Source organism: Anguilla rostrata, chromosome 2 (genome assembly GCF_018555375.3).
Source record: "Anguilla rostrata isolate EN2019 chromosome 2, ASM1855537v3, whole genome shotgun sequence".
Taxonomy (NCBI): Eukaryota; Metazoa; Chordata; class Actinopteri; order Anguilliformes; family Anguillidae; genus Anguilla; species Anguilla rostrata.
Genome location: NC_057934.1, coordinates 3,680,179 through 3,697,915, shown reverse-complemented (window position 1 = coordinate 3,697,915; position 17,737 = coordinate 3,680,179). Strand labels below are relative to the sequence as shown.

The following is a 17,737-nucleotide window of genomic DNA, read 5'->3' as shown; positions in this document are numbered from 1 at the left end:
GGCCAAACCTTAGGCCACAGTGAGCTGCCCATTGGCCAAACCTTAGGCCACAGTAAGCTGCCCATTGGCCAAACCTTAGGCCACAGTGAGCTGCCCATTGGCCAAACCTTAGGCCACAGTAAGCTGCCCATTGGCCAAACTTAGGCCACAGTAAGCTTCCCATTGGCAAACCTTAGGCCACAGTAAGCTTCCCATTGGCCAAACTTAGGCCACAGTAAGCTGCCCATTGGCCAAACCTTAGGCCACAGTGAGCTGCCCATTGGCCAACCTTAGGCCACAGTAAGCTTCCCATTGGCCAACCTTAGGCCACAATAAGCTGCCCATTGGCCAAACTTAGGCCACAGTAAGCTTCCCATTGGCCAAACCATAGGCCACAGTAAGCTGCCCATTGGCCAACCTTAGGCCACAGTAAGCTGCCCATTGGCCAACCTTAGGCCACAGTAAGCTGCCCGTTGGCCAACCTTAGGCCACAGTAAGCTGCCCATTGGCCAACCTTAGGCCACAGTAAGCTTCCCATTGGCCAAACTTAGGCCACAGTAAGCTTCCCATTGGCCTAACTTGGACCGCAAGAAGCTAACCGTTAGCCCCTTCTACCGCAGAAGCCATCTGCTGAACTTAAGCTTAGAACTGGCCCAGTCAGCCCTGGCGGTGTTGGTTCTTCTGGGACTTTTCCTTGGCAGACAGACAGACACACAGACTGACGGACAGATGTGTGTTGTCTAAAAGGTGCTGTGTTGATCTAAATACTTGCACTTCTTCTCTGCTGGTCAGCCTAGGAGCTGTAGACACAGTGATCAGTGCAAGTTGTCCAGGGTTGATGTAATCCATAAATCAAAAGTCATTCATAGCTCAGAATGTACCTGGAAGGAGGATTTTTTTTTTTTTTTACCTGAAGTGATTGTGTTTTTCATGACCTGCACTGCAGATGTACATATGTCTATGGGAATGAAAGTGGTGACTGACTTTAATTAACCGCGGTTGGCCTGTAGGGTGAAGAACGTTTGGTTTGGCTTGTTTGGTTGCGAAACGTGCTTTTCCTCTCGCCAGCATGCTGTGTTATTTACGAGCTGCGAGGTTGCTGGGGGGGTACCAGTCCCGGAAATGACCCATCCCGCTCCCACCCTTAATCAGACCCCGGAAATGACCCATCCCGCTCCCACCCTTAATCAGACCCCGGAAATGACCCATCCCGCTCCCACCCTTAATCAGACCCCGGAAATGACCCATCCCTCTCCCACCCTTAATCAGACCCTGGAAATGACCCATCCCTCTCCCACCCTTAATCAGACCCCGGTTTCTCCCTGCTGGCCGGTATCGCCCTGGCTTTGGCCCTGGATCGAGGATGCGAGCCGGTATAGTTCACTGCACTGTGTGAGTGCCTGGGTGGGATGGGCAGGGGCGGGTGACAAGGTCACTGTGTCCCTAGTGTGAGAGCCAGGTGAGGCGCAAGAGGCTTGGGCGACAGCTGAGTCCGTGTGTGCGCAGTGGAGCGCCTCTGGCGCGCCAGAACCTTAACGCCGAGTGGTGTCTCGCAATCGCCCGGATGGTCCCCCGAAACCGAGGTGTCCTCGTAAACCGAGCCCGTACACTCCTCAGAGTGGTGCCCTTCTCACGCGACGTCCTCTCAGAGTGGTGCCCTTCTCACGCGACGTCCTCTCAGAGCGGTGCCCTTCTCACGCGACGTCCTCACAGAGTGGTGCCCTTCTCACGCGACGCCCTCACAAAGTCTCCAGAATTCCGGGACGGACTGGCAGCTACGTCTGAGACAGCGGGGACTTTAGGGACTCGATGGCTGTGGGTATGTCTGAGACAGCGGGGACTTTAGGGACTCGATGGCTGTGGGTACGTCTGAGACAGTGGGGACTTTAGGGACTCGATGGCTGTGGGTACGTCTGAGACAGTGGGGACTTTAGGGACTCGATGGCTGTGGGTACGTCTGAGACAGTGGGGACTTTAGGGACTCGATGGCTGTGGGTACGTCTGAGACAGTGGGGACTTTAGGGACTCGATGGCTGTGGGTATGTCTGAGACAGTGGGGACTTTAGGGACTCGATGGCTGTGGGTATGTCTGAGACAGTGGGGACTTTGGGGACTTTAAGCACTCGACGGCTGTGGCTACGTCTGTGATGACGGGAGATAAATCTGTGCTCTCGGGAACTTGCTCCCGTCTGCCGCCATAGCCTGCTGATCCACTATGTGATAGTAGTGTTTTCCTCATAGTAGATTTAGATTAGCAGGCTGTGGCGGCCAATGAGAGAAAGTTAAATTCAGGCATGCTCAGAAGAGCACTGATTTATTTCGTGTCACCATAGCCATACCCACGGCCCTCGATGGTTTAAGTGTCTAGTGTAATCGCTGGGGAACCAGCAGGTCTTTTTGTGCTAAAAGAACAACGTTTTTAAAACAGTAGAAGACAATAATAGTGCTTGCTACTGCAGTCATACACGTCTTCTAGATCCTGGGGTATGGGATCTATTTCTGGCAGTTTTCTGTAATGCATTAGTAATGTCTGGGTCTCATCTGTCATCTTCATACATGTCTGATCTGACAGGCTGATCCCTTCTTTTCTTTTGCCATGATCTTGCTCGAAGACCTGTCAGATCGGTCTTCCAGAAACAAACAATAAGTAGGTCTGTTTTCTTTTTGTTTTGAATGAGGTTATGCAATGCAATTATGTTGTCATTTCGAATTTACTTTGAGTTATTTTTCTCAACAGTGATTCCCGTTCATGTTGAAAACCAAGTTTTGAATGGTTTGCTTTGGATAATTTGGTGATTTCATAGTTTGTTTGCATTCACTGTGGTATTCTGCTTTGAAGCAAACAACAGCTGTCTGTGTGCGTGTAACTGCATTACTCTAGCTTTTGAGTGTGGCTAATAACATTCCCAGAGTGTATTCGGTTTGAGCTGGTCAGGGAGGGGGAGGGGAAAGGGGAGGGGCTTGAGGATGGGACTTCCTGTTTACCCCACAATCTCAGAACGCATCAGGTCAGCTGACGTAATCCAGGCACGGGCTCGGGTTTGACATGAGAGCACATCTGGGAGGACTTCTGAGGGGAGTCTGCCATTTTGCAAGAACAACACAAAGCTGATCTGCCCTAAGAAAAAAAAAAAGTATTTACGAGTGCGAAAGAAAAATCAGGCTGGTGCTTTTCAGGAAATTCCTGTACTGCATGACCAGACGATGTTCTTTTTATTCTTTTTTCTTCTCCCCCGCTAAACCCCCCCCCCCACCACCACCACCACGCTCTCCATGGCCATTTCCTGAAAAACACAGCGAGCGTTTGAAATACAATCCTTTATTTTTCTTGATTTTTCTTCCTGAGGAGCAGATGGGAAGAGGAAAGAGGGGTTTGACTGAGGCCATGCTGCGGGGTTCGTACCGTTTGTTGTGCCAGTACAGAGCCAGTCGGTTCCCAGCGTCTTTTATGCCAGTACAGAGCCAGCGACTCCTCTACGTGTAGTCGACAGAGCAGGTCGAGTCTCCATCGCCAGTGCGATACAGAGATGGGTCGAGTCTCCCAGTACAGAGATGGGTCGAGTCTCCCAGCTACGTTAGTGCAGACAGCATGGTTCAGGTCTCCGAGGGCGTACAGAGCCAGGTCGAGTCTCCCGGTCGTACCGTTTGTAGTGCCAGTACAGAGTTGGGTCGAGTCTCCCAATACAGAGATGGGTCGAGTCTCCCAGTACAGAGATGGGTCGAGTCTCCCAGTACAGAGCCAGGTCGAGTCTCCCGGTCGTACCGTTTGTAGTGCCAGTACAGAGATGGGTCGAGTCTCCCAGTACAGAGATGGGTCGACCCCTCTGAGGCCCACAGGAGGCTTTGATCTGCCTCCACAGCTGACCATGTTGGGTTCTTCGCTTTACCAGTGGAGGCCTGTTACCTTTACCGTGTTAAACACAGAGGTGTACCTCAGGGCCTAATATCACCTAAAACTGAGTGGATTAACTACCTTGTACCCATGCAGAAGGAGTTGCTTCAATTAAGTATCTAACAGCTGTACAGATTGACTAGGCTAGCTATGCAGGTCACCCTCTACTAAAGCATGTTTTAAACGTGTAAATAATCAGACATTATTTACAGAACCTGTTTTTTTCCCCCCTAAAGCCAAATAGAAAACATCGCACACATTCTTCTTGGTGTCTATATATAGGGTGAGCATCTGGATGGCAGGCTTTGGGGTGGAGGAGGAGCTGGAGAAGATGAGGAACAGCTTACGCTGCCCTCGTCTCTGTTATCGGAGTTTGTGCCAGTGCGGATAACACCGTTTCCGATGTGACAGTGCCGGAAATGTCCCTCTTTTGTACGAGAGCCTTCTCGCCAGCCCCGTACAGTTGGGGACAACCTGACGGAGCACGGAGTGACACCCAAACTCACAGGACCCTCCAGGAACCCCTTCTGGTGTGTTCTCCCATCCAAGGTCAGCCTAGCTGGCCCTAATCCAAAACCTTACCCCAGGATCTTCATTCCTGGTTCCTGGTTTTTTGTTTTTGCCCTAACGTCAGAAACCGATTCTGACCCAAGAAACCAGGTGAGGTGAGTTAGCTGTGTTGCGTGATTAAGAGCCGAGTAATGAGAAAGACCAGCAGGCCCCGTGTCCCACCAGGATCAGGAATGACGATCACTGCCCTAAGCGTTGTGTGAGAGCAGGTGAAACTGGTCCAGGATCGGGTCTTTGGGTCAGAAGGTAGATATTACCTCACTTGCTTTTTCACTTTGCCCGTGCAGGTCACTGTCCTCTCCTAGGAAGCTCAGAGCTGGACTGAGGCTGGTCTGAGACTGAGACTGGTCTGAGACCGAGGCTGGTCTGAGACTGAGGCTGGTCTGAGACTGAGGCTGGTCTGAAGCTGAGGCTGGTCTGAAGCTGTGTTTCTTAAGCACGGTGGAATTTCCACGGGCTGAGTAGTCTTGCAATCCTTGCGATGTGGACTCTTTTCTTTCAAAGCCCTCCGTGGGGGAATTTCCAGGCAGGAATAACAGACCGAAGGGTCAGATGTTTATAAACAGAAACGTTTCTATTGGAGAAGCGTGCGATCCAGCTCGCCCGGCCTGCGGTGCCAGAGGAATGCTAACAGTGAGTGTTTTTTGGGGCCGCTGTTGTGGAACATAACAGGACGGAGCCTGCCGGTCTCGCCAGGACGCGTGTTTCTGAGGGTTCGTTGTTATGAGGTTCGCCGGTCTCTCCGCCGGTCTCTCCCGAGCGTGTGTTTTCGTGCCTTTTGCTCCACTTCCTGCCCCTCTTGGACGCCGGCACGGAGAGCACCTCGGTTCTCCTGCGCTTTGAGTGCGGGCCAGAGCGGGACGGCTCCTAATGGCTTCAGCATGGGTGAGAGATGCAGGGGGGGGGGGGGGCTAGAGCGGGGGGGGGAGGGGGGGTACACGGCGAGCACAGACACCCCTTTCATCCCTCCCCTCATGGGGACATGAGCCCCTGGAGATAAACATCATCTCTGTGTGGCTGGGCGCGTGTGCGTGTGCATTTGTGCATGTGTACATAATGTATGTGCGTGCGTGTGTGTTCTTCCGCATGTGTGTGTATGTAAGTGTGTTTGTGTGTGTGTGTGTGTGTGTTTGTATGTATGTGAGTGTGTATGTGTGTGTGTGTATGTGTTAGTATGTGTGTGTGTGTGTGTTTATATGTATGTGAGTGTGTGTGTGTGTATGTGTTTGTATGTATGTGAGTGTGTATGTGTGTGTGTGTATGTGTTAGTATGTGACTGTGTGTGTGTGTGCGTGCGTGTGTGGAGGGAATAAAAACAGCGTTCCCTGTTCATTGGAATGGTGAGTGTTTGTTATGAAGGCAGCCGTGTTCCGTTGGCTCGCAGCGCACACCGAGCCTCGCACGCTCTGGAGAGACCAGCGGAGTGTTAAAGCTCTCAGTGGCCGGTGGGGGAGAGGAGGGGCGGGGCGGGGAGGGGAGGGGAGAGGAGGGGCGGAGAGGGGGAGAGGGGGGAGGAGCTAAACGGTCTGGAAGCATGGACTTTGTTGCCGGAAAAAAAACAGCAACACAAGACGACGTGGGAGTGGCCTGCAAGAAAGCAAGAGGGAGAGGGAGGGAGAGAGGGCAGGAGAGAGAGAGGAAAAGAGAGAGAAAGAAGAAGGGTGGGAGAGAGAGAGGGGGGGAGGGTGGGGGAGAGAGAGAGGGAAAGAGAGCGAGAGGGGGGTGGGAGAGAGAGGGAGGGCAAGGGAGAGAGAGGCATGAGAGGGAGAGAGAGAGGGCAGGAGAGATAGAGAGAGAGGAATAGGAGAGAGAGAGGAAGGGTGGGAGAGAGAGAGGGAGGGCAGGAGAGATAGAGAGAGAGGAATAGGAGAGAGAGAGGGAGGGCAGGAGAGAGACAGAGAGAGGAATAGGAGAGAGAGAGGGAGGGCAGGAGACAGACAGAGAGAGAGAGAGCGGTGGCGGAGTGGTCAGTGTAGCTCCTCTCTCTCCGATCTCTGTGGCGGGTGATGGAATTTCCTGTCGCTGGGCTGCAGCTGAAGTGCCTGTCTGGGTCTCGCAGGACTCCGGCTGCCCACGCAGACGCAGACGCAGCCGCAGACGCCCAAGCAGACGCAGCGGCCCACGCAGACGCAGACGCAGTCGCAGACAGGAGGACGGCAGAATGGCTGCCGACCCACTGACCGAGCCCGGCAGACTGGACAGGAGCGGCAGCTTCTTTAAGGTGGGGGGCTGCGGGGGTGGGGGGTGGGGTGTTGGGGTGGGGGGGTGTCTGTCTGTCTGTCCATTTTTGTCTGTCTCTGTCTGTTCTGTCTGTCTCGAACATGCACAGCTGTCTCTCATTGTGTCCTGCATGCGAAAGTGAGCTTGACCAAACGCACACACGACACGCCACACACACACACACGCACACACGCACACCAACAGCACACACTGACACACCACACACCACACACGCACACACACACACGCACACACACACACACACACGCACACACACGCACACACACACACACCACACACACACACACACACACACACACACACACACTCACACACACACACACACACACCACACACACACACACACACACACAACACACACACACACGCACACACACGCACACGCACACACACACACACACACACACACACACACACACACACACACACACACACACACAGCGCCAGAGGAGGGAAAAAGTGAGCCACGGTTTGGGTCAGCACTTTCTCAGCCCTCCGGGCTATCGGATGTCGCCCGCTGCTCCTCTCCTCGTTCGGAGCGAAACGTTTTAATTACAGGGAGGCTGATCTATTTACAGAGGTGGAGCAAGCACAATATTTCCCTCCTTTTTGTCTAAGTTACCGGTATCCTCAGTTAGAGGTCATTTTCTCTGTCCTTATGTATTCACAGGGGGAAAAAAGTCAAAAGACAAGCTCCCTTTTCTTCTGGGACAGAAGTGAGCGAGGGCTAGGCTAACCCCCGGGGGCTATGCTAACAGTTGTGTCAGGATGCTCTGTCAGTCAGGTTACAGTGACCGACTGATTTCAGCTCTCTCTCTCGCTCACTCTCCCCCCCCCCCGCACTCTCTCCCCCCCCCCTGCTGTGTGTCCCATTCTGAAAGCATTGCCTCACTTCACATTTAGTGCCTCCTGGTTTGTTTGTTTTTTTTCTTTTAAATCGGCGGTCGCGCTCGAGCTGTGAAATCGAGGCCAGGTGCTGTTTAAGTGCCCTGACGTCACGCTCAGTCAGAGGGCTGGAGACTTCCTGTCCTACCACAGCTGAGATCACGCGTGTGTGTGTGTGTGTGTGTGTGCGTGTGTGTGTGTGTGTGTGTACACGTGTTAGAGGTTGTGTGTGTATGCGTGTGTGAGTGATTGTGTGTATGCGCTTGTGTGTGCGTGTGTGTGTGCTTGCATACGTGTGTGTGTGTGGTGAGAAAGAGAGAGTGTGTGTGTGTGTGTGTGTGTGTGTGTGTGTGTATGTGTGTGAGTAGTAGTAGTAGTAGCAGAGATTATGGGCTGTGGGGAGCCTGGCTCTACCAAGTGTAGACTCCAGACTTTGTCACAAAGCAGCGTCCGCCTGCAGCTGTAGCTTTGCTCTGGCTGCACTCTTCACACACACACTGCTCACACGCGGGACAGAGAACCCCGGGTGTGTGGGTTTCGTCCGCGATTCTGCCGGAGGGGTTCCTGCTCGCACCGGGTCGCTACCACCGAGGGACTCACACCGAACCCGCACCGAGCTGGCTAGTCATGTGACCGCTCGCCCAAAAGAGCCGCTGGGTTTTAACACACTCTCAGAACCATCGGTTACTGTTCGCACAGCGAGGGCTGCAGGCAGACCCTCTCCCTGGCGCTGCTGTGATTGGCTGTGAGTCAGGAGTTAAAACACTGAGCGCCTGGGTCTGTTCGCCCAGGCGTAAATTAAAGCCGTTAAATTGCTGCTCGCTGGAAGAGTGGCGTGTAATTACTGATCTGGCCCTGAAATGTGCCAGTCTAACTCAGCACAAGAAACGTGACTCAGTGCTGGGGCCGTGGGCTGGCAGCTGAAGCTCCAGATTAACCCCTTTAACCGTCTGAAGAGTGGGTGTTTTGGAATTTCTTTTTTTTTTTCAAAAATTCTAAACTGGTGTTCTAGAACTTCACTGCCTTCAATTTCCAGCAGTGACTGTGACGTCAGCATCAGAATGTTCCATTGAGAAGCTTCTGATCGCACGTTTGTGATCTCACACTTTGAAGTGTTAAAGATATTCAGTGTGATGGTCTGTGACTAGTGTCTCGCTCTTTCACAGACTCATGAGCTATATTTACATTGCGAACACGCTGAACATAATGAGTCTGTTCAGACGTCCCTCTGGCCCGTTGGAACTAACCAGAGCTCAAACACTGTTAAACGCTTCATGTTTATTTTACCTCCTCAAATTGTTTTTTTTTTTTTCCGTCCTCAATCAGTGCAAATGACTGAAAGCTCCAAGCTGCATGTCAAGGCATATCTCTGGTGGTAGTGAGTTACAAAAGGAAGCGGTTGCATGCCCATCTATTGTGCCAAGTCTGGGATCTGTAGTCTTGAACAATAGATCAAACATGGCCGCCACCTTCAATCTAAAGCGCATCCTCCATGTTTGCACAAAAGTCGGTCACAGTCTGTGTTTGCTATTTGGATAGTTAACTCAGACTTCCTGCTCACTCATACTGTATACACACACACATGCACAGACACACACACACACACACACATACTGTACACACGCACATGACTCTGGGATGTGATGTTTAGCGCTTCACTGGAGGACAAAGGCAGCGATTGAGAGCACAGCACTCAGGCACTCTGGGCACCTCCTCTGTTGGTGTGAACAGTGCCAGTGTGGGTTTGTGTGTCTCTCTGCCTTTCTCTCCCTGTCTCTCTCTCTCTCACTCTCTCTCTCTCTCCCCATCTGTGTCTCCCCTGTCCATCTCTCTCACTCTCTCTCCCTGTCTCTCTCTCTCACTCTCTCTCCATCTCTCTCTCTCACTCTCTCTCCCCATCTCTTTTTCTGTCCACTGTCTCCCTTTCCATCTTTCTCTCCTCTCCTCTCCCTCTCTCCCCCCTCCCTCTCTCTCCCTCTCTCCCCCTCTCCCCCTCACTCCCCCCTTCCCTCTCTCTCCTCCTCCCTCTCTCCCTCCCTCTCCCCTCTCCCTCTCTCTCCCTCCCTCTCCCTCTCCCCCTTCTCCCCCTCTCTCCCTCTCTTCCGTAGTGCAGTGAAAGCGTTCTCTGTGACAGCACGCATACTTTCCTGCTGACCACAGGCTCTGCCGTCCCTCCGTGGCCCAAAAGCCTCGCCTCACCTCTCCTCTCGTTACACCCGCCGGCGACGCCGCTTGTTTTGGAACCGTCCCACCTCAGGAAAAGAGGCCTTCAGATGGGACGTGTTTTTGGGGCCTGCCAGCCTAGCGAGCGTCCGGCTCTCCGGGTTGAGATCATTCGTGTGGAAAAGGGGCCCGTCGTTTATTTCCCCGTCTGAAATTTGGGTTCCGGGCTGACCGCCCGCAGTAGTCTGTGATACCCGTCCCTCCCTCCAAATTAAATGTGGTCATTTCCTGTCATTTTATCTTTTTCTTTCTCCTCTCTCTCTCTCTCTCTCTCCATTTCCCTCCCTCCTTCCCTTCCTTTCTTTTTCTGCTTCTCAGTAGCCTCGTAGAGATGCAATGTCTCGATAGGCCTGTAGGCGGCACTGCATCTCGGTATCCACGCGGTTTCCCTGCCTTTTGTGCACTGGATGGTGTATCTGGCGGTGAGCGGGAGGGGAGGGGGGGCGGCGGGGGTGCTGGGGGGCTCAGGGGGGCTCCGGGGTCGTTTGGGGTCGTTGGGGCTCGTTGGGACGGGGGGTTAGGTAAATAAGCACCCCTCAGAGGCTGGCTTGGGAAAAGCCCTGACTCAGGAGAAACACAGCAGGGTTCCATTTCCCTTCCTTCTTTCCTTCCGTCACATCGCGGTTATTTGGCGCACGCGTTTACCCAAAGCGACGTACAATAAGCGCGTAGCTGCTGCAGAACTTTGGGGCGCTGCCTTCATAATTAGACCCACAGTCCACTTGGGCTTCAGACGGTGTCAGGCTGAGCATTTCAACTGTTTCATCATCATCATTCTAGTGGTTCTATGAGGGGAAAGCAGTTCCTGCAGGTTCAGTCAGCCAGAGTGAACACTCCTTACCCGGACACTTCACTGAGACTGGCCCAATAATCAGGTTTAATCAGCTGTTCATTAAAATATTTGGGCCTTAACAGGAACAGTGTCTTTACTGACTGCAGCTGCTCAGGGTTTGCACGGCTGACAGGGGTAGCTTTTTAGTGTTTTTTATCACTTGAAAACACGTTACAGGACCGTCTGAATGACTCCCTGAGCTCCTGTGCTGTTAGAAAGCCATTCAGTACTGCGAGGAGCTTTCTTGCTGGACTGGACAGAAGAGGGTCCCCATTGTGTGTAAATATGTTCCCCCCTTTTAAGGATGTTGGGCGGGGCCTAAGTGCTGATTTTGGGGAGCTCCTCTTTCTGTTGTTTTCATTCTGTGAAACGGGCTGGTTGTCCACACCAAACTCCCGTAGTAAACACTGCGGTGGAACTCGGCCGGACGGGAGCCTGTTTTCGGTGCGTAAAAGGTCGCCCTCTGCTGGCTGCTGCGGTCATTGCAGATAACGGCCGCCGGGCCGCGAGATCCTGCCGCAGGCCGGGTGTGTGCGTGTGCGCGTTGCTTGCGTGTGTGCCTTGCGTGCGTGTTTGTGTGTGTGTGTGCGCGCGTGTGTGTTTGTGTGTGTGTGCGTGCGTGCGTGTTTGTGTGTAATCCCTGTGTCGACTTGTTTGGGGTCCCCTGTGATCTACTCTGTCACGCTTTTCGTGAAGTTTCCAAAGAATGCGTGACCCACCAGGCCAGAGTCATTTGTTAAATTCTCCCTTTGCATGCAAATTATGCAAACTGAACCGGCATGCAGGGCTGCTGGGCAGACGGAGCTCAAAAGTTTGGAGCTTTTCCCCATTAGCCTGAATTTTGCTCTCGCGTGCGTCTGCTTGTGTCCAGAGTTAGAGAGACTTAGCCTATGTACAGAGTGTTACGTTTAAACCACAGAGACGTGTTCTGCTCTCTTCCTTAGTTTTTGTTTTTGAGTCTTTGCATTTTTCTTTGAAAACGGCATTGGGATGTGTCTGGTCGCTGACTAAATGCAGCGCCTTGGCGACTAACCCTGAGCTTCACAAACGCCAATTTTCTGTGGCGTGCCTGCGTAGAGTCAGCCAATAACAGTCACTCCCATTTTTAAAAGCAGTGTTTAAGACAAAGAATGTGTGTTCGCTCATGCTTCTGTTAATGGGAGTGACTTCTTAGTCTGTAAACTGCAGGACTTTATCCAGGACATCATATTTTTGTGGGTGGGTGGGGGGATGTGGGGGGGGGGGGCAGTTAATGATCTTATAATGATGCTGAGGAATGTCCAGACCGAAGCCTTGCAGTGGGGAGATCAAAGCTGGATCAGGCCTGGTATCAGCCTGAGGTTCGCCACAGAGGATGTTTACGCTGGCGGGGGGTGAGGTGGGGTGGGGGGGGTGATCATGGTGCTATCTGCGATTAAGCGGGGGTTTTTAGGCCGCCATCTTCGTTTCGGAAAGCGAGGAACTAGGGCCCGTGTGCGTGAACGTCGCCGTCCGCGATTCTTTCTGTTTCTCTGCCTCCTCTTTCCTTTTCTTCTCTTCTCTTTTCTTTTCTTTTCCTGGAAACGGGAAGTTGTTCCTGTGGGTGATGGAGGGAGAGAGAACAGGAGGGTGACAAACGGTTTCCTCCCCACCCACCCCCCCCCCCGGCTCCCTGAGTCTCAGCGGATGCGTCGAAGCGCGTCCGGGTTTGTTTCCCTCCCTCCCTCCCCTCCCCTCCCTCCCTCCCCTCCACTTTTGTTTTCTGTGTGCCTGGTATTCACGCCTGTCGTTATTTTCTCTCTCTCCCTCCCTGTCTGTCCCCGTCGTTTCTCTCGTCCTGAAGCTGATCGACTCGTTCGCCTTGGAGATCGGGGAGCTGAAGCAGGAGATGGTGCAGACGGCCGCGCCCTCGGACCGGGGCCCGGACGCCGAGGTCCTGCAGGGGTAAGTCTTCGGCCCCCCCGACCCGTTCCGCACCCAGTGCCCTCCTCTCCTAAAACCTTGAGAGGTGCGTCTGAGGCAGACAAAATGGCGGCCTCGTACCCTGCCCAACCCTCACAGATTTAAGGCTGAGTGAAAGTGATGTTAACCCTGCTACTACAGCTACTTTTTTCTTGGCACTGAGACTCTTTCCTTGCTTTCAAAGCCGAAGTCACCACACGGCCTGCTTCTTGCGGTTAGCGCCGGGTGCTAATTGATGCCAATTTGCAGTTTGCTTGGCAGTATTGTTTTTTATAGAGGGACAGTAAAAACTGAAGTGTTTCTGCGGTGTGGAGCAGCTAAAGCAAACAGATTTACAGACTGAACTGAAGGGTCTGTAATGGCTGCCAGTTGGTGAACTGAGGTGAGACTCACAAACGCGCAAACGGTCACGCAGCCTTTCGAGCGAAGTTTCTGCCCCGATGCGTGTCCATCGTCACGGTTACCCACAGAGAGAAGAAGGTCAGAGTGACTCATTTCCACGGGTACCCAGGCTTTGCACCTACGCTGAAACTGAGAAGTCATAAGTGAGTTTCGTCACTTTCGTGGAACTCATTAGTGACGTGGTTGTGTATCAGCCCTGGAGGAACTTCTTTCAACACGGCTACTGCGATGTCGAGTGGTACGCGTGGGATCATCCTTTCTGTTTCTCTCTCTTTCTCTTTCCTCTTTCCTCTGATACTGGAACTCACCCTCTTCCTCCATCCTCCGTAAACAACAGGGGGAAAACAGTGCGAAAGGTCTGTTATGTTTGGAATCTGTATTTCTGCATTTCTTGGAAACACTCAGAAAGGTCAGATATGCGCAAGGCACTCACGTAGACATAAACAGGAATCGCATCGAAAGACAGACATTTCATTTTGTATGGTGTTTACAAAAGCTTTCCTTCCGAAAGATGCCTTTTGGAGGTGTTTTGTGGGCACTGTATGAACAGTGGCCCAGATTTGTATTTTAGATTTGTGTCCTCGCGGCTATCCTGTGCATTTAAAAAGGCATTCCCCCCCCCCCCCCACCCCCCGTCACCCCATCCCCCAAGTCCCCCCATCCTCCAGTCCTCCCGTCCCTGTGCACAGCCAGGATGTCTGGGGGGGTGGAGACAACAGCAGTTTGTAAACTGTGTTTTGGTGCCCCTGAGTCAGGGCGTCTTTCTCTTTGTGTGTGTGTGTGTGGGGGGGGGGGGGTTCTGTTTGTTTTGAGAGCTTCCCCTCGAGGGACGTTACGTTCCCAACGTTTCCTAAACACTCAGATGCTGGAACACGCGCAGAGCTGCAGCGGGTTCTTTCAGTGGGACCGGTTAGTTTTACAGTCCGGTCATTTAAGTACACGTCATAGTCAGAGAAGGTAATACGTATCAGTTGTATTACTGGGATAATTTAACCAGAGTAACTCATTGATTATAGAATTTTTAAGAATTAAGAATATGGGCTGTATATAGTAGTTTTTTTCCCTATATTGTTGGGTTAATTCTCATATCAATGTGTTATTTTTGGTCCTCAGTGAGCCTTGGAATGGATAACGGATTTCTTAACTGATTTTTTATGCCGTTTCTCCTCGGTCTTCTGGGCTAAATAACTCTGCTGACGTGTCGTCTGACATAGGTAGAGCTGTAAATTGCAGCGTGTTTACTTAGAGAGGATGAGCCATTTTGGCAATTTTGGCCTGTGAAAGTACATTCTGCTGTAAAGCAGCCAAATCGGGACAGTACAGAAATAAGATGTGTATTGTGTGTATATATAAGGTCTGTGTTTCTTCTGCACTATATGGTTCTTCATTTTGACTGCAGTTTATACCGTAGGTACTTTAAAATAAAGCAGCATCAACATCTGGAGTGACCCAGACAAGAGTACTGAGTTAGTAGATAAAGTTTATCTTTCTGTTTTAGTTTCATTTATCTGTTAACAGAGGCTACTTCCTGTTATCGTCCAGAGAGTCGGTGGAGACGATTCTTTGAGGTCAGTGGTTTTGTACCGTCTGGCGCTCGGACGTATTCCCCCGGAGAGCCACATTGTAGATCTCCAAACGGACTAGAGTGGCTCCGCCTCTTACTGGCTGAGGCTTGGGAAGCTCCGCCTCTTTCTTCTGCTTACTGACCGATGACAGAATGCGACTGAACTAGAACTGCGGAGCTGCATCGGTCCAGAAACCCGTTCTGTGTGGAATGTCACGTTGAGTGTCTTGAAATGAAATCTCATGCGCTTCCCCTTTTCTGCAAAAATGTGGAAAGTGTGTGTGTGCGTGTGCCCGTGTGCGCCCCCGTGCTTGTGTGTGTGTGTGTGTGTGTGTGCGCGCTTGTGTGCATGCACGTATGTGTGCATGTGTGTGTGCATGTGTGTGTGCGTGCGTGCGTGTGCGTGTGTGTGTGCGTGTGCATGCTTGTGTGTGCGTGTGTGTGTGCGTGCGTGCGTGTGCGTACTAACATACGTATTCAAGTTCTAACTCTGCTAGTTGGGACTGAGAGTTGATGAGGTGTAAAAATGGCGGTTGGTCACACTTCCCAGCGCTGGTTCTGCCAGCTCAGAGCTGAGAGGGTGTGAGACACAGCTGATGGCTCAGAGCCAAAGTCCGTTCTGTCCGTTCTGCTGAAGACTGGCCTACAGCGCCGCCCCCCAAAACGGCTGCTGAGCCCGTTCCTATACCCACTAAGCGATGTGAAGCCATTTTTCAAACGACATTTTCCGAATATGTACCTTAGCATTCACTGTTCACAGGAATTGATGGCATGTGTGATCATTTACAGTAACTTGCTTGTGGGCTGTGTGGTTGGAAACCCCCCCATCCAGGAAATAAGAGAGCCTTTCCCAACAAAGAAAAAAAAAAGTCATGCTTGTTTTCTCTATTCAGAGCTATGAACTTAATTCATTTTTTATTGATGTTATTGTTGAATTCCTCGGTAAACCGCAGCATTTCACTGTCGAACACGTTGTCCATACCACCAACAAAGCTCAGCGAGATTCTGAAATTCATGCTTACATGCTGGTTTTTGCTTCCTCATGACCGCACCTCCTTTTTGGGCCAGCAGAGGGAGCCATTGCACATTTGTACAAATTCTCAGACTGAGAATTTCTCAGATCAGCCTGTTTAGTGCCTCACAGCTGTAATCTGAATACCCTGCATGTCCCCACCGTGGAGACCATGATGTGAGCATCCCTAATTTTGTCTGTCCTCATTCTCACTCCTTCTCACCCCCATCTCCCTCTCTTTCTCCCCCTCACTTTCTTTCCCCCTCTCTGTCCCTCTTCTCCCCTCTCCCTCTTTCCCTCTCTCTGTCCCCTGTTCCCACCCTCCTTCTCCCCCTCTCTCTCTCTGCAGGTTGGAGGGGGAGGTGAGCGGGGTGTACCTGCAGTCCCCCCCCTGCACGGGCTCGGTGGGGGTGCGGGACTCCGGGTACGACTCCCTGCGCAGACGCATGAGCGTGCTGGACCGGCTGACGCAGACGCACCCCGTCTGGCTGCTGCTGTCGCTAAGCGACGAGGAGGCTGCCCGGATACTGCTGCGGCAGCCGCCGGGGGTGAGCCCGCCACGCCCAACACTGGAGCCGTTGTGACGATGATGATGATGTCATAATCATAATGATACATAATGAGCTCCATAAGGTTTCAGACAATGACATGTTTTTTTTTCCCCCTGATTTAGCCCTGTACTCTACAATTTTATATTTGTACTGCCAAAGAAATAGGGGGTAGCTATGCATAGGAAGTGCAGCAGTTACTACATGGTGAAACCAAAATGTATAAAAAATACCCTTAAATAAAAGCTGAGAATCGGCACTTTAACCGCATGAGAATAGTTTGATTACGAGTCTAACATTGTGGAGTGCAGACCTGTCAGATCTTTAAAAGTGATTTATAAAAGATCTTAGTCTGACTTGATGTCCATGTCTTTGGGAGTGTTCCCATGGTAACAGGTCTCTGCCAGCTGAGAGTTTATTGGGCTGATTAGTTGTCGCTTTAAGGTGACTAAACTGAGCTCCGCCTCTCCCATGAGGCGGGGGGGGCCCGCGCCCGCGCCGCTCCGGTGTCCCTTTCCATCCCGTCGGCCATGAAAGGGGGGCGGCGACGCACTTTTGGGGACGTCGCTGGTGGAGTGTCCCACGTCACCGTGGGAACGCTGTCGTCATGGCGATTGTGGTGTCGGTTACACAGTGGCCAGTAGTGTTCTGTTCCGGTCCTCCTCACGCTCGTGTAGTCATCGCCCGAGGCGTAAAGTTCTCGGGTTTAATTCTGTGCAAACACGCGATCGTTCGGGCTGCTCGCGTAGACGGGGTCTTCCTGCGTACGTACGGTCTGATCTTATTTGCCTGTTCCAGTTGCACAAACTTTGTTGAGACGAGAGATTGCATTCAAAACACCTTCGTCAGTACTTCATGGAAAGACTCGCATTTCTGAATGTTTATGTCCAATATTTACACTCCAAAAAGTGTTTGTCTTGCAATGAGACTTCTGTTTTATTTTATAAGATATTATATATTTTATAGAATATCTTATTTTTCCAAGTAGAAAATATTAGCATGTTTTAAGTTACTTTTAGCTTGACAAGTACAGTTGTCTTACCCCATTGGCAAATCTTGAAATGAGTAAAATTGTCCCACCTCATTGGCAATCTTTTTGTCTTATTTAGCAAAAAAAGTCATAAAAAATAAGATTTTAAGTCTAAATGTAAGACTAGAAAAACTTATGATTGACTTCTTATTTATTTTTTTTGCTGATTGTTCTGTCTTTGCCCCAGGCAAAAGAGAAGAGAAGCCCGTAAGCATGTGAAAACTGAACTGACTCTTTTTTTAATTTTTTTTTTTTTTTTAGATGTTTTTGGTGAGGAAGTCGTCCAAGCTTCAGAGGAAGGTGCTTTCCCTGCGCGTCGACGATGCGTCTGGGCCTCCAGTCTGCGACTTCCCCATGAAGGAGAGCCAGTACAGTACGTCATCTCTCTTTCTTTCTTTCTTTCACGTTTTACTGAATCCTGGCGATGCTCGGGGGTTGAGTTTCGTTGCTATTTTTGGGTCACCGCTCAGTCACGTGTTGGCGCACTGATTCCCGGCTGCTCGTTAAGGCTCATCATCTCTGTCAGGACCAGGAACTGGTGTCAGCTCAGTTTCAGTTCAGTTCAAGAATTGACTTTTCAGTTCATAAGCCGAGAAATTGGCCATAATATTCTGTAAA

The 17,737-nt window shown here is 51.4% G+C and overlaps 1 protein-coding gene across 2 annotated transcripts in view; it reads left to right on the top strand.

The window, feature by feature from the left end:
* The window catches only part of LOC135243963 (ras and Rab interactor 2-like), a 55,090-nt gene that overhangs the window by 15,160 nt on the left and 22,193 nt on the right, over window positions 1–17,737 (top strand). For both annotated transcript variants that reach the window (XM_064316132.1, XM_064316127.1), the window contains exons 2-5: window positions 6,501–6,662; window positions 12,445–12,545; window positions 15,891–16,089; window positions 17,381–17,492. In XM_064316132.1, coding sequence (XP_064172202.1) covers window positions 6,603–6,662; window positions 12,445–12,545; window positions 15,891–16,089; window positions 17,381–17,492 — 472 coding nt within the window. In that variant the 5' untranslated portion in view covers window positions 6,501–6,602. The remainder of the gene's footprint in view (window positions 1–6,500; window positions 6,663–12,444; window positions 12,546–15,890; window positions 16,090–17,380; window positions 17,493–17,737) is intronic.